Source organism: Lepus europaeus, chromosome 17 (assembly GCF_033115175.1).
Source record: "Lepus europaeus isolate LE1 chromosome 17, mLepTim1.pri, whole genome shotgun sequence".
Taxonomy (NCBI): domain Eukaryota; kingdom Metazoa; phylum Chordata; class Mammalia; order Lagomorpha; family Leporidae; genus Lepus; species Lepus europaeus.
In genome coordinates, this window is record NC_084843.1 from 32,437,588 (window position 1) to 32,453,673 (window position 16,086).

Below are 16,086 nucleotides of genomic sequence, written 5' to 3' on the forward strand. Positions count from 1 at the left end.
TTGGGACAGGCTGCCCAGTGTGTGTATGAATGTGATGGGCTCATTACGTGTACCCCATGGCTGCTGCTTCCCTCAGGAGCACTCTGTGGACACACAAGGTTCCATGGCAAAGGGGAGTTAAAGGCAAAGCTGGAATTCGCGTTGCCAGTCAGCTGCCGTTCAGAGAAGCAGACTCTCCTTGAGTGTCTGGGTAGGCACGGTGTAGTCACAAGCAGAAGACAGATGAGAGAGGTGGCCTCGTATGAACGAGTTCAGCCAAACCACCTGCTTGGCATTGCTACCTTTGTAGAAATAATCACAGACTGAGAGTGCACACAAGAGAATACACCCTCCCATCCACTGGTTCACTCCCCAAATGCCTGCAACAGCCAGAGCTGAGCTGAGGCTCAAGCCAGTGGCCAGAGCTCCATCCAAGTCTCCTGTGAGTTCAGTTACTTAGCCTTTCCAGGTCTGTCTCCCACGCTCTGCGCTGGCAGGAAGCCTGAGTCAGGAGCCAGAGGCGGGTATTGAACCCTGGAACCCTGGTGTGGGGTGCTGGCATCTTCACTGCTAGGCCCGATACTCACACTGACTGCTGACTTTGAAGGTGGAGGAAGAGGTCCTGGTGCCGAGGGGTGAAGGCGGCCTCTAGAAGTAGGCAGGAGGGAGCGCAGAGCCTCTCCTAGGCTTCTAGAAAGGAATGCAGCCCTGACAATGCCTTGAGGTTGGCCCAGTGTGAGCAGTTTCATTTTTTTTTAAACGTTTACTTGTTTATTTGAAAGACACACACAGAGAGAGAGAGAGAGAGAGAGAGAGAGTTCTTCCATCTGCCCATTAAGAGAGAGAGAGAGAGAGAGAGTTCTTCCATCTGCCCATTTTCTGGCTCACTCCCCAAATGGCGGCAACAGTCAGGGCTATTCAGATGGTTATATAGGCATTCATTACTTTAAAAGACTAGGATCAAATAAACTGGTTAGAATAAGTGTAAGCTGAGCCTTCTTTTTTGAATGGGTCTCTGCTCAGGACATTAGCCTTGGTATAGAATTTAACAATAAAAGTAATAGTAATAGGAGCCAGTGCTGTGGCACAGCAGGTTGATGTCGTGGCCTGAAGTGCCAGCATCCCATATGGGCACCTGTTCTAGTCCCAGGTGCTCCTCTTCCGATCCAGCTCTCTGCTATGGTCTGGGAAAGCAGTAGAAGATGGCCCAGGTCCTTGGGCCCTCACCCACGTGGGGGACCTGGAGGAAACTCCTGGCTCCTGGCTTCAGATCAGCGCAGCTCCAGCCATTGCTGCCATCTGGGGGGTGAACCTGCGGATGGAAGACCTCTCTCTGTCTCTACCTCTCTCTGTACTCTGTCTTTTAAATAAATAAAATAAATCTTTAAAAAATAGTAATAATAATGGCAATAATATCAGCTAGCATTCATTTAGCATTTCCAATGTGATAGGTACTGTCTTAAATACTGGGAAAACTTCTTGTATGTTTTTAGAAATAATTTTAAAAATTATTTATTTTAAATGTATTTGAAAAGCAAAGAGACAACAAAATGAATGAATCTGGAAAACTTCATACTTAGTGAAATAAGCCAGTCCCAAAGGGACAAATACCATATGTTCTTCTGATCTGTGATAACTAACAGAGCACCTAAAATGAAATCTGTAGAAGTGAAATTGAGACTTTGAGAAGGAATGACTTGAGCTGCCCTTGTCTTGACTGTCGAAGAACAGTTTCATTTTCTTTGTTTTTGTGTCCTTTTTTTCTTCATACTATTTGTTGAACTCTTTACATAGCATACAGTTAATCATATGTGTATAAAATTAACTGAAAATAGATCTCAGTAAAAAATAAGAGTGGAAATAAGAGAGGGAGGAGGAAGTTTGTAACAGTAAAGCTGTATAGTTCTACATATATTCCTATGGACTTACTTTTTTTTTAAGATTTATTTATTTATTTTGAAAGTCAGAGTTAGAGAGAGAGAGAAAGAAAGAGAGAGGTCTTCCATCTGATGGTTCATTCCCCAATTGGCTGCAACAGCTAGAGCTGTGCTGATCCAAAGCCAGGAGCCAGGAGCTTCTTCCTGGTATCCCACACAGGTGCAGGGGCCCAAGGAGTTGGGCCATCTTCTACTGCTTTCCCAGGCCATAGCAGAGAGCTGGATTGGAAGTGGAGCAGCTGGGTCTCAAACTGGCACCCATATGGGATGCTGGTGCTTCAGGCCAGGGCGTTAACCCATTGTGCCATAGCTCCGGCCACCAGACTTACTTCTAAGGGTACATTTTAAAAACTTGTTGTAGGGGCCGGCACCGTGGCTTAACAGGCTAATCCTCTGCCTTGCGGCACCGGCACACCGGGTTCTAGTCCCAGTTGGGGCACCGGATTCTATCCCAGTTGCCCCTCTTCCAGGCCAGCTCTCTGCTATGGCCCGGGAAGGCAGTGGAGGATGGCCCAAGTGCTTGGGCCCTGCACCCGCATGGGAGGCCAGGAGAAGCACCTTGCTCCTGGCTTCAGTCAGCGTGATGCACCGGCCGCAGCGGCCATTGGAGGATGAACCAATGGCAAAAAGGAAGACCTTTCTCTCTGTCTCTCTCTCTCACTATCCACTCTGCCTGACCAAAAAAAAAAAAAAAAAACCAACTTGTCGTAGGACTTCAAATCCCATTAAACTTGGTGGTTAAAATGCCATCTTAATTGTTAAAGTGATCATATTAAGTGATAAAGTGAACATATAGATAGGATTAAGTGTTAAAGAGATCATATAAATAGGATCAAGTGCCTGGCAATAATAATAGACAAAATTAAAAAGGAAAGAATGTCCAACATGGGAAGCAGTCCACACAGCAGACTCATAGAATGACAATCACTTTAAGCAACACTCTGACCTCAGAATCAGCCCTTAAGGCTTCCTGGTCTGGCTGAAGGTCCCATGAGAGCATTTCAGACATGGAAAGCCAAGACACTCTGGCAAAAAATGTTCTACATGAAGAATTTCTGTGAGTGAGACCCCAGTGGAAAGAAGTGGCCATCAAAGAATGAAGTACCTTTATCTAAAGGGAGGAGAGATCTTCTACTTTGCTTATGGCCTTGTCCAAATACTGACAGAATTTGTGGACTCAAAAGGCTTCCATAGCCTAGGCAGCTCATTTCAAAAGCCTTGGGTGGTCACTAATGTCATACGTAAGAGTGTTAAATGTTAAGTTAACAACAAGAGTCACTGTGCACTAACTTCCCATGCAAGACCTCTGTCCTCAATGAGTTGTATTGAGGGTTAACTGTAAAACCAGTTCTCAGTTTGTGTGTGTGTATATGTGTGTGTGTGTGTGTAAATTGTTGAAATCTTTACTTAGTATAGAGTTGATCTTCTGAGTACAAAATTAATTTCAAATGATTCTTAAAGGAGAATGGGACTGGCAAGGGGAGAAGGAGGAGGAAGAGGGGTGGGAGTGTGGGTGGGAGGAGGGCTGATATGGTGGGAAGAATAACTATATTCCTAAAGTTATACTTATGAAATTTGTATGTCTTAAAAAATAAATTTAAAAAAAGGCAAAGGGAGACACAGAGAAAGAGATAGAGAGAGAATCTTCTGTTCGCTCCCCAAATGTCTGTGTCAGCCAAGGGTGGGCCAGGCTTAAGTCAGGAGCCTGGAACTCAACCCCGGACTCCCACATGGGTGGCAAGGACCTAAGTACTTGATTCATCACCTGCTGCATCCCAGAGTGTACATCAACAGGCAGCTAGAATTAGAAGCAGAGGACTTGACTCTAACCTGGGATACGGGCATCCCAAGTAGCTGCTTAACTCCTGTGCCAAACGCCCTCCCCTGAGCTTCTCCTGTAATAGTCGTGACAAACCCATGAGAAACATGCTGTTGTCCCCATCACCACTTTACAGATGGAAAATGAGAAGCTGAGAGGATTTACACAACTTCACCAGAAATAACTGTGGGCAAAGAGTTAATATAGCAGCTATCATTTCCCTTTCTGCATGAGAATTTGACCTTTGATTGACTTCCTAGCTGTTACCTTGGTAACTTGATAAGAGCCAAATGTCAACTGTATTTCTAGGCAACATTGCCAAGGATAAAAACGACCTCTCTGATTGGTTAAATTATATCTGGGCCTGGGAGGAGCTGAGCACAAATTATAAATACCTGAGAGGGCCAGCATACTTTGGACTCCCCCGAGGGCAGCGCCTCTGCCACATCTCCCTTGGTAACTGGGAAGAGATGCTTCTGCACCAGCTGTGCGGAGGGTTGGGGGACCCGAAACATTTTCCCCGGGTGACTCTTGTACCAGCCCGTCTGGCGCTCTTTTGCTTGTGCCTGGGCTGCTGAGGTACCGGGACTGCCCCAACTGAGGACAGGATACGTGCTGCCGCCTGTATCCTGCATCCTTTGGAGGGGACAGTGCCAGGCATGACCGCGGGCATCCTGAGTGTCTGGATGTTCAGCTGGACCTGAAAACACTAATGGGTGTTGGATGGGTGACTGTGTAATCATACAACCAGAGTGGAGCTATCAAAGTTGGAGCCAGATATTTGGAAAGCTCGCATGCTCAAGCTTCTAACCATCCTGCTAGACACAGGGAGCTACAGGAAGCTGACTAACCCACAAAGGTTGCAGCCTTCTTTGCCTACCTCCAAAATACAGCACAGGCTTGACTGTGAAGCAAGAGACCTATTATTGCCAGGTGGCTCGTTTAGCACCACCTTGATCCTTGGACCCACCCAGGCAAAGACACAAGTGTCTTTGGCAGATGTCTGTCTTGTCGCGCAGGTAGGCAGCACAGAAGGCCAGGTGCTCCTCTCCTTTTCTCATTTATTATTCTCCTCTAAAAAAAAAAAGATTTTTTTATTTATTTGAGAGGCAGAGTTACAGAGAGAGAGAAGGAGACACACAGAGAGATCTTCCATCTGCTGGCGCGCTATCCAGGTAGCCACAACCACCAGGATGAAGCCAGGTCTCCCAAGTGAGTGGCAGGGGCCCAGACACTTGGGCCATCTTCTACTGCTTTTTCCAGGCCATTGGCAGAAGTGGAGCACGTGGGACACAAACGGGTGCCAACAGGGGATGCCAACGTCACTGCAGCAGCTTTACCCACTGTGCCACAATGCCACTCCTCCCTCCCTTATTTTGAACTCCTTTTAAACTTCGAGAAAAGTTGCAAAAATTCTAAAGGTCCTGTCTTACCTGTCACCCAAGTTCCCTAACGTTAACACCTTGCATAACCATTATTCAGTGACTAAAGTGAGGAAATGACATTGGCACAATGCTTCTAACCAAACTACACACCTCCTTCAGCTTGTACTCATTTTCCCATGATTGTTCTTTTCCTGTTCAGGGATTCTCCCTGAGATTCTACAATGCATTTAGTGGTTTCTGCTCCATTCCCAATGATCTGTCGCAGTCCCTCAGGGCTTCCCTGTCTTGGCACTTTTGCAGAGCACCTGTCAGTTGTTCTGTAAAATACCCTCAGTTTGAGTTTGCCTCATGTTTCTATGATTGGACTGAGGTTATGAGTTTTTGGCAAGAATGCCCCAGAAATGTTGTGTTCTTGTCAATGCCTCACATTGAGGAGTCATGGTGTTGATGGTTTTATTACTGGTGTTCTTTTCTCTTTCCCTAATCATTTCTTTAACCCATGGGAAAATTCAGCACAATAATTTAGGAGTTTATACACACACACACACACACACAGAGAGAGAGAGAGAGAGAGAATGGTATGCAGTATGGAGGAATGGCTGAACACTTAAGTCTCTCTCTTTTTTAAGATTTATTTATTTATATGAAAGTACATAGAGAGAGAAGGAGAGGCAGAGAGAGAGAGAGAGGACTTCCATCTGCTGGTTCACTCCCCAATTGGCCGCAATAGCCAGAGCTGCGCCGATCTGAAACCAGGAGCCAGGAGCTTCTTCCGAGTCTCCCACATGGATGCAAGGGCCCAAGGACTTGGGCCATCCTCCACTGCCCTCCCAGGCCACAGCAGGGAGCCAGATCGGAAGTGGAAGAGCCAGGACTCGAACTGGCATCCATATGGGATACCGGCTCTGCAGGCGGCGCCTTTACCCACTATGCCACAGTGCTGGCCCCAGTTAAGTCTCTTAAGAAAGTCATGACACTTTATAAATCCCTCTGTAAAATCTCCTTGCCTTTGTGCAAAAACAGCATACCAACCTTATTCTCCTTTTCCTTCTAGATGTTGAGATGTTTCAAGCCAGTGCCTCTAACCCAATCCCTGGAGAGCGTTTCTCTCAGGCCACAAAGGACTCTATGATCCGCAAGTTTTTAGAAGGTAAGGTAGTACCTAGGAGCAGGGAAGCAAGAGGAAGGAAAGAGAAGCAAATGCAGGACATTGCCTGGGCCCATAGGAGAGTTGGCTGGGGCTGCCTCATCCACGGTGGATCAGGTTGAAGGCACGCTGCCTCCCCGCCAGCCCTGAGCAGCCCTGAGCACTGGCAGCCCGTTACGGGTGGCCAGAACTTGCCATCCTAGAGCCACTCATTTGGTTAAACCAGTTGCCTCCAGCAAGATCTCTTTTAAAATGTGCTTGTCTCTTGTTATTTGACCAAAATGTATTGAATACTTACTGTGTGCCACCAGTGTTCCGGATGCTGGGGGTTGGGCCTCAAAGGAAACCATGATCAGCATCCTCAGGAGTGAATGAGGAGAAAACACACAGCAGACTAAGTCGAGGCTGTGCTGCATCGTGGTAGAGAGCACAGTGTCTGATCTAAACTCCGTGTCTTCTTCAGTTAAACTGTAACCCTCAGGCTGTCTGAGGGTCCCCAGGGGCCTGCCCAGCCCAGATCAGAAAGGTGTTGGGAAGGATGGTGGGCCCAGGGTGTAGGCTGTTGAGGGGGCTCACGCCTGGTGTATCGATCTCTGCTTGGTTCAGAGAGCCCATTTTACCCAGAGTCCACTCATCCATTCATTCTAAAATGTGACTGAGCACCTGCCCTGTGAAAGGCAAGTGTTTGGGCTGTAGGACTACACGGGAAGCCAGGGGCAGGGCCTCCCCTCCTGAAGCTCACAGACTAGTGGAGGAAAGAGGTGCAAAATAGCCCAGCACACTGATGCGTGTGTGGGTAGACATGGTCGCCGGCCGTGAAGCAAGGCATGTGGCACGGTGAGGACAGACGGGGCCTGTCAGAGGAAGTGACCACTTAGCTGAGACCCTGCCCGGGGGCTAGGTTGGTGTGGCCCCCTGTTTGTTCCGTGGAGGAACAAAGGAGCATTCCTGTAGCAGAACTGAATGGAAGCCAGGACGTTTTGGAGCAGCGAGCAGGAGGCTGGCGGAGTCGTGCTTACCCTGAGGCAGCCGGCAGTGCCCCCGGGACACGTTGTGTTGTTAATGCAGGACAAGCCCCCTCAGGTTCTCTCCAGGCCCTTCTACAACAAGTTCAAAGACTGAGGCTTTTCCACCAACTGGGAACTCCCCCAAGGGTCAGCGTCTCGGGACCAAGTGTCCTCTACTGAGCTGGGTCTAACCTGGTCTGGTCACTAGGGGGCCCAGAGCAGTTTCCCTGCAGCTCGGAAAGGATGCCACGAAAGCAGACTTTCCCGGGAAATCCCTGCATTGCACATCCCATGGGGAGGAGGCCAAGCTTTACTTAGTCTTGTATCCCAGTAAAGAATTCTGGCGGAATGATGCTAGGGAGAAGGATGGAGCACACTAGAGACACTTGGGGTTGCGGGGCCCTGCAGGGCAGTGAGTGGGGCAGGTTTCCGTCCTGGAGAGTGAGGAGCAGGGTAGCAGCAAAGACGGCCGGAGAGGTAGGAGGTGCTGGAGACCGAGGGGAGCCTGTTCCGGAGCTGGCCCTCCTGGGCACCCACTGGCTGTGAGTGACTTCGGGCACGGTATTTAAGTCACCCAGGGCCTGTTTCCTGATCTGCAAGGTGACAGCGATGACTGTGGCTCCTCCACAGCACAGGTGTGAATCTAAGGAGATCCAGGCTGTGGGGAGTGCACAGGCACAGGGAGCAGGGAGGTCCTGAGGAATGAGAGACGGAAGAGCATGCTGGCGGAGAGGATGCCTCTGCTCAGCCGGCACCAGGCGCTGGAGACCGGTGTTCCGAGGCTTGCAGGGGCCCAGTGTGCTGTTCCCAGTAGAGGGTCCTAGCAGTGCGATCGGGATGATGGCAGCTGGTGTTCACTTCCTTCACTGAGGGGTGACATCAGGGTATTCTCAGCTGCTTTGCAAGGGGTTCTGAGCAGACTGCTCAGCGACGGTGTTGGGGAAACCCTTTGCCAGAGGCCAGCAATGTGCAGGTAAGGCATGGCCGCTCACTCTGCCCTCGGGAGGGGGACCATCCAGTCTGTGTGGCCACTGCTCTCGGTCACCTTTTTCTCTGTCTCCAGGCAACAGCATGGAAATGACCGGTGTGGACAGAGAGCAGCGCCATCTCAGTGAGGAGGAAGACGTTTATCACACAGTAGATGAGGAGGAGGCCTTCTGTGTGGACCTGGCCAGCAGGCCCCCCGTGCCTGTTCCCAGGCCAGATACCAGTGCTCCTGGTGCTCACCAGCTGCCTGACAATGAACCTTACATTTCCAAAGGTGAGCAGGGCTGGGAACGATGCCAGTGGGGTCTTTGGATGTTCTCTGAGCACTTTCCACATATTAACTCTTTTCATCTTCCTAACCCAATGAAGTTAGCATCGTCACTCTCACCCCACAGATGAGAAAAGCAGGCAGGGAGCTGTCAACCTCTTGTCCAAGAGCTTGTGGTTCATGAGTGGCAGAGCCAGGGTTTGGATCCAGGGAGCCTCCCTGGGATCCCAGGGAACAGTGACTGTCAGGCCATCCGGCCATGGAGGGAACCTTTGTCATGCCCCAGTTTTCTCCTTTGACTCGCAAGTCTGTTCCTTGTGAGTGACTTCCGCTAAATCCCTCTGGAGCTCTGCATATATTTCACCTGTCCCATCACTTGGTATTCTGTCCTGCAGTATTTGCTGACATGGGACATGGATCATGGGACATGGGGCTTCCTTTATTCTTGGGATTTAAGATCTTCCCCATCTGGCTCCAGGGACTCAGGGACCTGTGCACACATCCTTGTATTCTTTCTCTTCATGGTCACGTAAACATTGGTCATGTCCTCCGGCTTCCTTGTCTTTCTAGGTTTGAGGTCCTGTTGGTTTGGTCTGTCTTTATTTGACAGTCCCTACACCTTCTCACTCTTTGCTTCTTTGTAGAGTCTTTGATTTGTAGAGCTGCATACAGTGGTCCTAGATATGGAATCATTAGAGTTTTTTTTTTTTTTGCATACAATTTTGATAACTTTTTTTGATAAATGTATAAAAAGTTATACATCCATAATTTAGGAAGAGTTGTGTCTTACCTTTTACTCAGAATATTTTTTATCTCAGTTTTTGCAGAAAAACGTCAAGAGCGGCTGGGGAATTTCTATATTTCCTCCGAGAGCATCAGGAAAGGTAAGCCAGATGTTGTCCTCAGCCTTGTTTTGGATGAACTGAACTTCCAGGTGGCAGGGGTGTTCCTATTCCAGCAACTTCCAAGTGTAATAGCAGTTCCTTGGTATTGAAAACTCGAAAAACTCGAAGAGAGGTCACTTGGTCTAGTGGTTAGGATGCAGCTTGGGACACAAGCATCCCACATTAGAGGACCTAGGTTTCAGTCTTGGCTCCCCTCCATATTCCAGCTTCCTGGTAGTGTATACTCTGGGAGCCGTTGCTGATGGCTCATGTAGTTGGATCTCTACCCATGTGGAAGATTGGGATTGAGCTCCTAGCTCCTGGCTTTAGCCTAATGTAGTCCAGCCTTGGCCTTTACAGACATTTGGGGAGTGAACCAACAGATGGGAGCTCTATATGTCTGTCTGTCTGTCTGTCTGTCTTGTTTGTCTCTTTCTCTATGCCTTTCAATTAAAATGAACAAACAAAATTTCAAAACCCTACAGAGATCTGTGAGACATCTTAGGGCGGGGCTTTCTGAGAATCCTGTGTGGACAAGGAAGGGAGACGAATGCATCAACCCTAGAAGAGTGTACAAACTGATCGTAGGGAGGGCACTAACATACTGGAGAGTGTCCACCCAGCCCCTAGAAATACAGTCTAAACATACAGATCCGTGCCAACGGGATGAAGGCGGGAGTCGCAGCACCCGTTCTCTACCTGATGATAGGGCCCTCAGGCTGTTCACTCGCCGGTCTATACCAGCTCCATCATACTTTGATTCAACTTTTATTTAAGAGACATTTCATTTGCCTTTGGGTGACAACTTGGACATTCCATTTTTCTAAAGACTTCTGAAGGAAGTTTGAGGAGCTAAGAGCTCTGTTGTTGTTTTTTTTTTTTCTCAAGGAATTTTCTGAATGCTCTTTGCAGAGGCCTTCAGAGTGATCCCTTGAGGACTTCCTTTGCAGCCAGGACACCGTGTAAACAGTTGACGGCATGCCCCAAGGACTTTGGTAGTGGGGCAGTGGGCCTGGTCGCCTCGTGCGTGCCATTCCCCACCTCCCAGCCCCAACCTCTGTTACCTCTGAAGACAGCCTTGGAGAGGGCAAGGAGAAGGGCGTGCCAGTGAGTGCAGACGGATGGGAGGATGGTTGCGTGGAATGAGAGAGAAGCTTCTTTGAGGTCTTTTCAGTGCTCACTGGTGATGCTCTCTCTCCTTTTCCTTCTTGCTGTGTCCTTGTGATCCCAGCACCCAGTTGGGGTCCTGCTGGAGAAACAGGGTGAAGTAGATGCCCCCCCACCACATGAATGGCCTCATCATCTCTGCAAGTGGTTTCTTGCCCCTGGCACTGGAGTCACAGCCTAGAGGGCAGGGGGCTGGCATCATGCTTCCCTTGAATCCGTAAGGCAGAGAGCTGTAGGTTTCCAGCATGGAAAAGAGGTTGGCACAGAACAACCCAGGCATAGGCAGCTGAGCCTGACAGCTCACTTATAACTGTGCTATGGGACCTGTGTCCCCGTCTGTTGCTGTTCCACTTTCCTAGGCCTTCCATGCCCATCTAGCGCCAGCCACACTTCTGAGAGACAGTGAGGGCAGGAAGTGGCGCTGGGAAAAGCATCCTGGCTGGGCTCTTCCTGTGTATTCGCCTCTGGGAGTGGATTTCGGTCTAAAGCACTGGTTCTCAACTGGGGCAGATGTGGCCCTATACCCCGGGGCACATTTGGCAATGTCTGGGGACATGTTTGGTTGTTAAATGGTGGGGAATGGTGAAGCTACTGGCATCCATGGGTCGAGGCCAGGAGCACCTACAACAAAGATCGTGCAGCTCCAAATGTCCGTGGTGCCAAGGCTGGGAAATGCTGGACTACGGAGCTCTCGGTCACTGAGGATCGGGGCCTTCCGCAGATTCCACAGGTCCCTCAAAGCTTTGTCTATATCAGCGTGATAGGCTTTGAAATTATCAGCTGCTCCCCTCCGCCCTGAGTCCACGTCGCATTTCCCCCTTCCTGGTTCCACGTCCCCTTGAGCCCATGACCAGCCTCGTCAGGCCCACTCCAGGGAGAGAACGTCCAGTTGAGTTTTGCCATCCTTTCCAGAGCCGGCTGTCCGACCGTGGAGGGACAGGCCCCAGTCCAGTATATATGACCCTTTCGCTGGCATGAAGACGCCAGGCCAGCGGCAGCTCATCACCCTCCAGGAGCAGGTGAAGCTGGGCATCGTGAACGTGGACGAGGCCGTGCTCCACTTCAAAGAGTGGCAGCTCAACCAGAAGAAACGATCTGAGTCCTTTCGCTTCCAGCAGGTGAGCAGCTCCCTGTGGACTTTGCTTCAGGTCTCCGCCTCCGGTGGGCACCAGCAGAGGCTGGGCCACGGCTGGCCGTGTGGTGCCGTCACTGAGCACCTGTGGTCGTGCCTGTGTGTCTGGAGCCCCAGACTGAGAGGAAGGTGGCTTCTCCAGGTGTGGCATGGCTGCAGGTCAGAAGCAGATGCTGCCCTCCACAGCCTGATCCCGTGCATTCGGCCCTCTGCTTTGCTTCCCAGCCGTCTCTCGATTGCCAGTGTCCAATCTCCCACGGAACTCTCGCACTTCAGAACTCAGAGGGAACATGGAAAGCCCCCAGAAAATCTGATTAAACGAATACATCAGCCTCAGTTACTAGACTGCCAGAGTTAACATAACTCACGTATGTGCAGACGGGCATGTGTGCGAAGCAAAGGCCAGGCTCCGGAAAGGGCCTGCTCCACCCCATCCCCATTGTTACCTCCCAGGAGAGACGGGGATTGGAGGACTAAGATGTCAGAGGTGACTCTTGCTTTACCTGTGTGACTTGAAGTTTTTAATGAGAATTAATAAGTCCATGCATAACTGAAAACAATCAAAAGACCTCCAGCTCAACCTTAGGAAACACATCCCCAATCCAAGGCCTTCAGATTAAAAAGGGCCAGTGCTGTGGCACAGTGGGTTAAACCACTGTCTTGACACCAGCATCCCATGGTGGCACCAGTTTAAGTCCCAGCTGCTCCACTTCTGATCCAGCTCCCTGCTAATGCCCCTGGGAAAGCAGCAGATGATGGCGTATTTACTTGGGCCCCTGCCACTTATGTGGGAAACCTTTGAAGAAACTCCTGGCTCCTGCCTGGCTCAACCCTGGCCATTGTGGCCATTTGGGGAGTGAACCAGTAGATGGCAGATCTGTTTCTCTGTGACTGAATTTCAAATAGATAAATAAATATAAAAAAAAAAAAAGGAGGAAATTAGGCCTGGAAGTTAAGGGGCATGTCCAAGGCCACTGACTAGTGAGTAGCTGCTGCGTCAGGACTGAAACTCCTGCTTTTTCTCTCACCTTGCAAGTGGTTGGGTCCTGCCCCTCACATGAGAGACCTGGATTGGGTACCTGGCCCCTGGCCACTGCAGGTACTTGTGGAGTGAACCAGTGAATAGAAGTGTGTTTTCTCTCTCTCTCTCTCTCTCTCTCTCTCTCTCCTTTCTTTCTCTCTCTCTTTCTGCCTCTTGAACAAACAAATGATAATTTTAGAAAGATAAGTGTATTTAACAGAAAAAAACAGAGTTGCCCACTGTGTGCTCCTGGGGTCTGAAGGATGGGGGAGGGGGTGGGGGTCTTCCAGTGCTGGATGCAGGCCTCCAGGGCCCTTCTCCCTGGCAGCTCCTCTGAGAAAGGCTGGCCCTGGCCCTGGCCCAACAATGTTGTTGGTTTTTTTTTTGCTCCTTGCCACGTGGCAGTGCAGCTGAGAGTGGCAGAGGCTCTGGGCGGCAGCCCAGGTGCACTTCCTTGTCCTGCCCCTTGCAGCTGGATGACCTTGACTTTGCTGTGCCTCCCCTGAAGGGTGAGGGGCAAGGGCGAGGTGGGAGTGAGCGCGTAAAGCCTCAGCACGCCTGCTGCACAGCTAGGGCTCAGGGGATGTGACTGCACTCTGTCTCCGTCTGAGGGCGCCTTCCTTTCCCAGGAACTTGCCTGGAACTCCTGGGTGTAGCAGACGACTGGGGTTCATGCTCAACACGGCAGAGCGGCAGAGCGTCCCAGCCCGTGGGAGCGCAGTGTTCTGCACCAGCAGCCTCCGGTTCCCTATCCCCAGGCTGGTGGGTGTGGGGACCATCCCTGGTGTGAACGGCCCCATCTTCCTTCCGCTCTGCCTCTCTGTCTCCTTCTCTTGCCTCTCCCATGGGTGGGCACTGCCCAGCTTCTCTTCTGCCGCTGCCCTGTGTGGATGGTGCTGCAGCCTCTGTGTCCAGCTGCCTGTTTCAAGCCACCAGCAGGGCATGCGCTCGGAGGTGCCCAGACCTGAGGCGTGTCCGGCCACCAACACCACGCAGGGCTGCCGCCCTCCCCCGACCCCTTCTCCCTGCTCACTGCACCCTTGTCTCCCCGGCTCCCTCCCACGCTCCCCACGCCCCGCGAGCTGCACTTCCTGCCTGCTCTCACCCTGTGGCCTTCTTCCTCTTGCATCTGCCCCTGTATTTCTGTCCCACAGCCGCTTTCCAGGGTCAGCGCTGGAGCCTTCTCCACTGTCTGCAGCGCCTCCCAGCGATGACTGCAGGCTCCTGGCTTTCAGTGTCTCCTTGCTGCCTCCCATGGCCCTGCTCCGTTCCCCAACCTGCAGGACGCAAACCAGCCCGCCCTTCCTGTGTGGCCTCCTGCGGCTGCCTCACCTCTCACAGGTTCCCTGGGTGCTGTCCCGGGCCGTTTTTCCTGGGATGCTCAGTCCCTGTTGTTGTGGACCGACTAGCAGCAGCAGTTCTTGACCCTCATATCTGTTACTGAATGACCACAGTGGACCAGCTTACAGAAGGCTATGAGGGCTGCCCCCTTGCCCTTGGAGAGTTCCCAGTAACTCTGAAGAGGCAAAGTGCACACAGGTACACACACACACACAGCAAGACAGCAAAGCTCAAGCACCAGATGATCAGCCTGACCAGCACTAAGGACTGCAGCAACCTGGGGAGGCTTCATGGAGGAGGTGGGGCAGACTCATGGGAAGCAATCAGCCTCCCTGCAGAATAGGGGAATGAGGTGAGAACCCAGTCTCAGAGGCAGGAGTACATGAGGAGCATCTGCGAGTAGGTAAGAGGCTGACTTGGCCACGGCTGCACGTGGAGGGAAGCCGTGGGTTCTGAGGTTGAGAGTGGAGTGGGGACAGAGGAGGAGAGACGCTCCTTGTGGAAGGGATGTCTGCAGGAGCACATTTTGAGCGCTTGGACCCCACTGGGCGCTGACTAAATGCACCGAGTCTCACTCGCATCTTGAAAACGTCATTGCCATGTGATGAACCTTGCAAATGGCATAAAACAAGAAAGAAACTCTATGTCCAGAGGGCAGAATCCCAGTATGCACTTAAAAATTAAACTACATTTTTTTCCCAGGAAAATCTTAAACGGCTAAGGGACAGCATCACCCGAAGACAAAGAGAGAAGCAAAAATCAGGAAAGCAGACAGGTATGCAGCTTCCTGGGGGCCTGCACTTGGTGGTGGGAAGGGGGGCCTTGCTGTCACCTGTTGTCCCTCTCTGTTCTGTGGTGGTCCGAGTGCACAGACCCCTTGCCCAGCATCTCGCACTCTCCCTGACTAGAGACTGGAGTCCCCTGCGGCACTGGGAGGGCTTCTGTCTGATTTACTCTAAGCAGCCTAGTACCGGCCAGGAAGATGTGCCCAGCAAACAGGTGAGTGCCTGGGTCCAACTCTGCCGGCCTCCACCCTCCTGCTCAGAGGAAAGGCCGTGGCTCGCTCTGGCATCTGACCATCCCCTGGGCCATCAGCAGGAGACATGTTTCCTTGTGCAGAGGGAGGAAGCCCCATCCACACAGTGTGCATTTCTGGTTGAGCAGGGAATTGTGCCAATGGCGTCCACACCGCATACTGCTTCCGAGGCCCGGGACCCCTGGGTCCACACAACGGCAGGGACGTGACACCCATTGGGCACCCTGAGGGCTGGGCCCCTCTGCTCTCCTTGACCTCGCCCCCCAGGGGCCAGCCTTGTGGCAAGACCAGCCCTGAGCAAGGAGGTGGCATTTGTCCTCACTTATCCTCCCACGGAGAGCCTCTGGCATGGTGGGCCTTGGTGCCTGACAGCAAGAGGAGCTGGCAAGAAAACGCCATGGGACACCCTCAGACCTCGAGTGGAGCCCTAGTGCCCAGAGAACCAGGGTCGACTCTAGCCCCACTTGAGCACAACTTCCGCAGTCCACATCCAGCTGCTGTCGACAGCCACCTCCCACGGGCCTGATCTGCTGTGGATACCCTGGTCTCCAAACGGGAGCTCTTGCTGCCACGGGCCCCTTGCTCATGCCTCTTCCTACACACCCAGAGGGAAATAAGTGGGCTGACAGCCCCTAGCTCCTTCTCAGTGAGGCCTTCCTGGCCACTCCAGGCCATTGCACTCCTGCCATTTGACCATATGTAGACTTCCATCCCATTCACCTCTCTTTCACTGCCTCTTTTGTTGTTACCTATTCCCTCCTTCAAACTACTAGGAGTTGCCAGGATTCCTACCTGCAAAACACATCCCAAATCCGGTCATCTCTGACCGTCTGCATTGCCACAGCCACAGCCAGACCATTATCTTGCTGGTCCCAATGCAATAGCCTCTTCAATTGTCTTCCCAAGTCCACTCTCACCCTCCACGGTTAACCCTCCCAACTGCAGCCAATGACCTTTTCAGAGGCCATTGAAAGAT

General features: G+C 51.4%; 1 protein-coding gene across 1 annotated transcript in view; it reads left to right on the plus strand.

Moving 5' to 3' along the window:
- PIK3AP1 (phosphoinositide-3-kinase adaptor protein 1) overlaps nucleotides 1-16,086 on the plus strand; it is a 127,069-nt gene that overhangs the window by 86,780 nt on the left and 24,203 nt on the right. Inside the window, exons 9-13 of the mRNA XM_062214797.1 lie at nucleotides 6,175-6,270; nucleotides 8,338-8,535; nucleotides 9,348-9,413; nucleotides 11,493-11,698; nucleotides 14,777-14,849. Of these exons, the coding sequence (XP_062070781.1) occupies nucleotides 6,175-6,270; nucleotides 8,338-8,535; nucleotides 9,348-9,413; nucleotides 11,493-11,698; nucleotides 14,777-14,849 (639 nt within the window). The remainder of the gene's footprint in view (nucleotides 1-6,174; nucleotides 6,271-8,337; nucleotides 8,536-9,347; nucleotides 9,414-11,492; nucleotides 11,699-14,776; nucleotides 14,850-16,086) is intronic.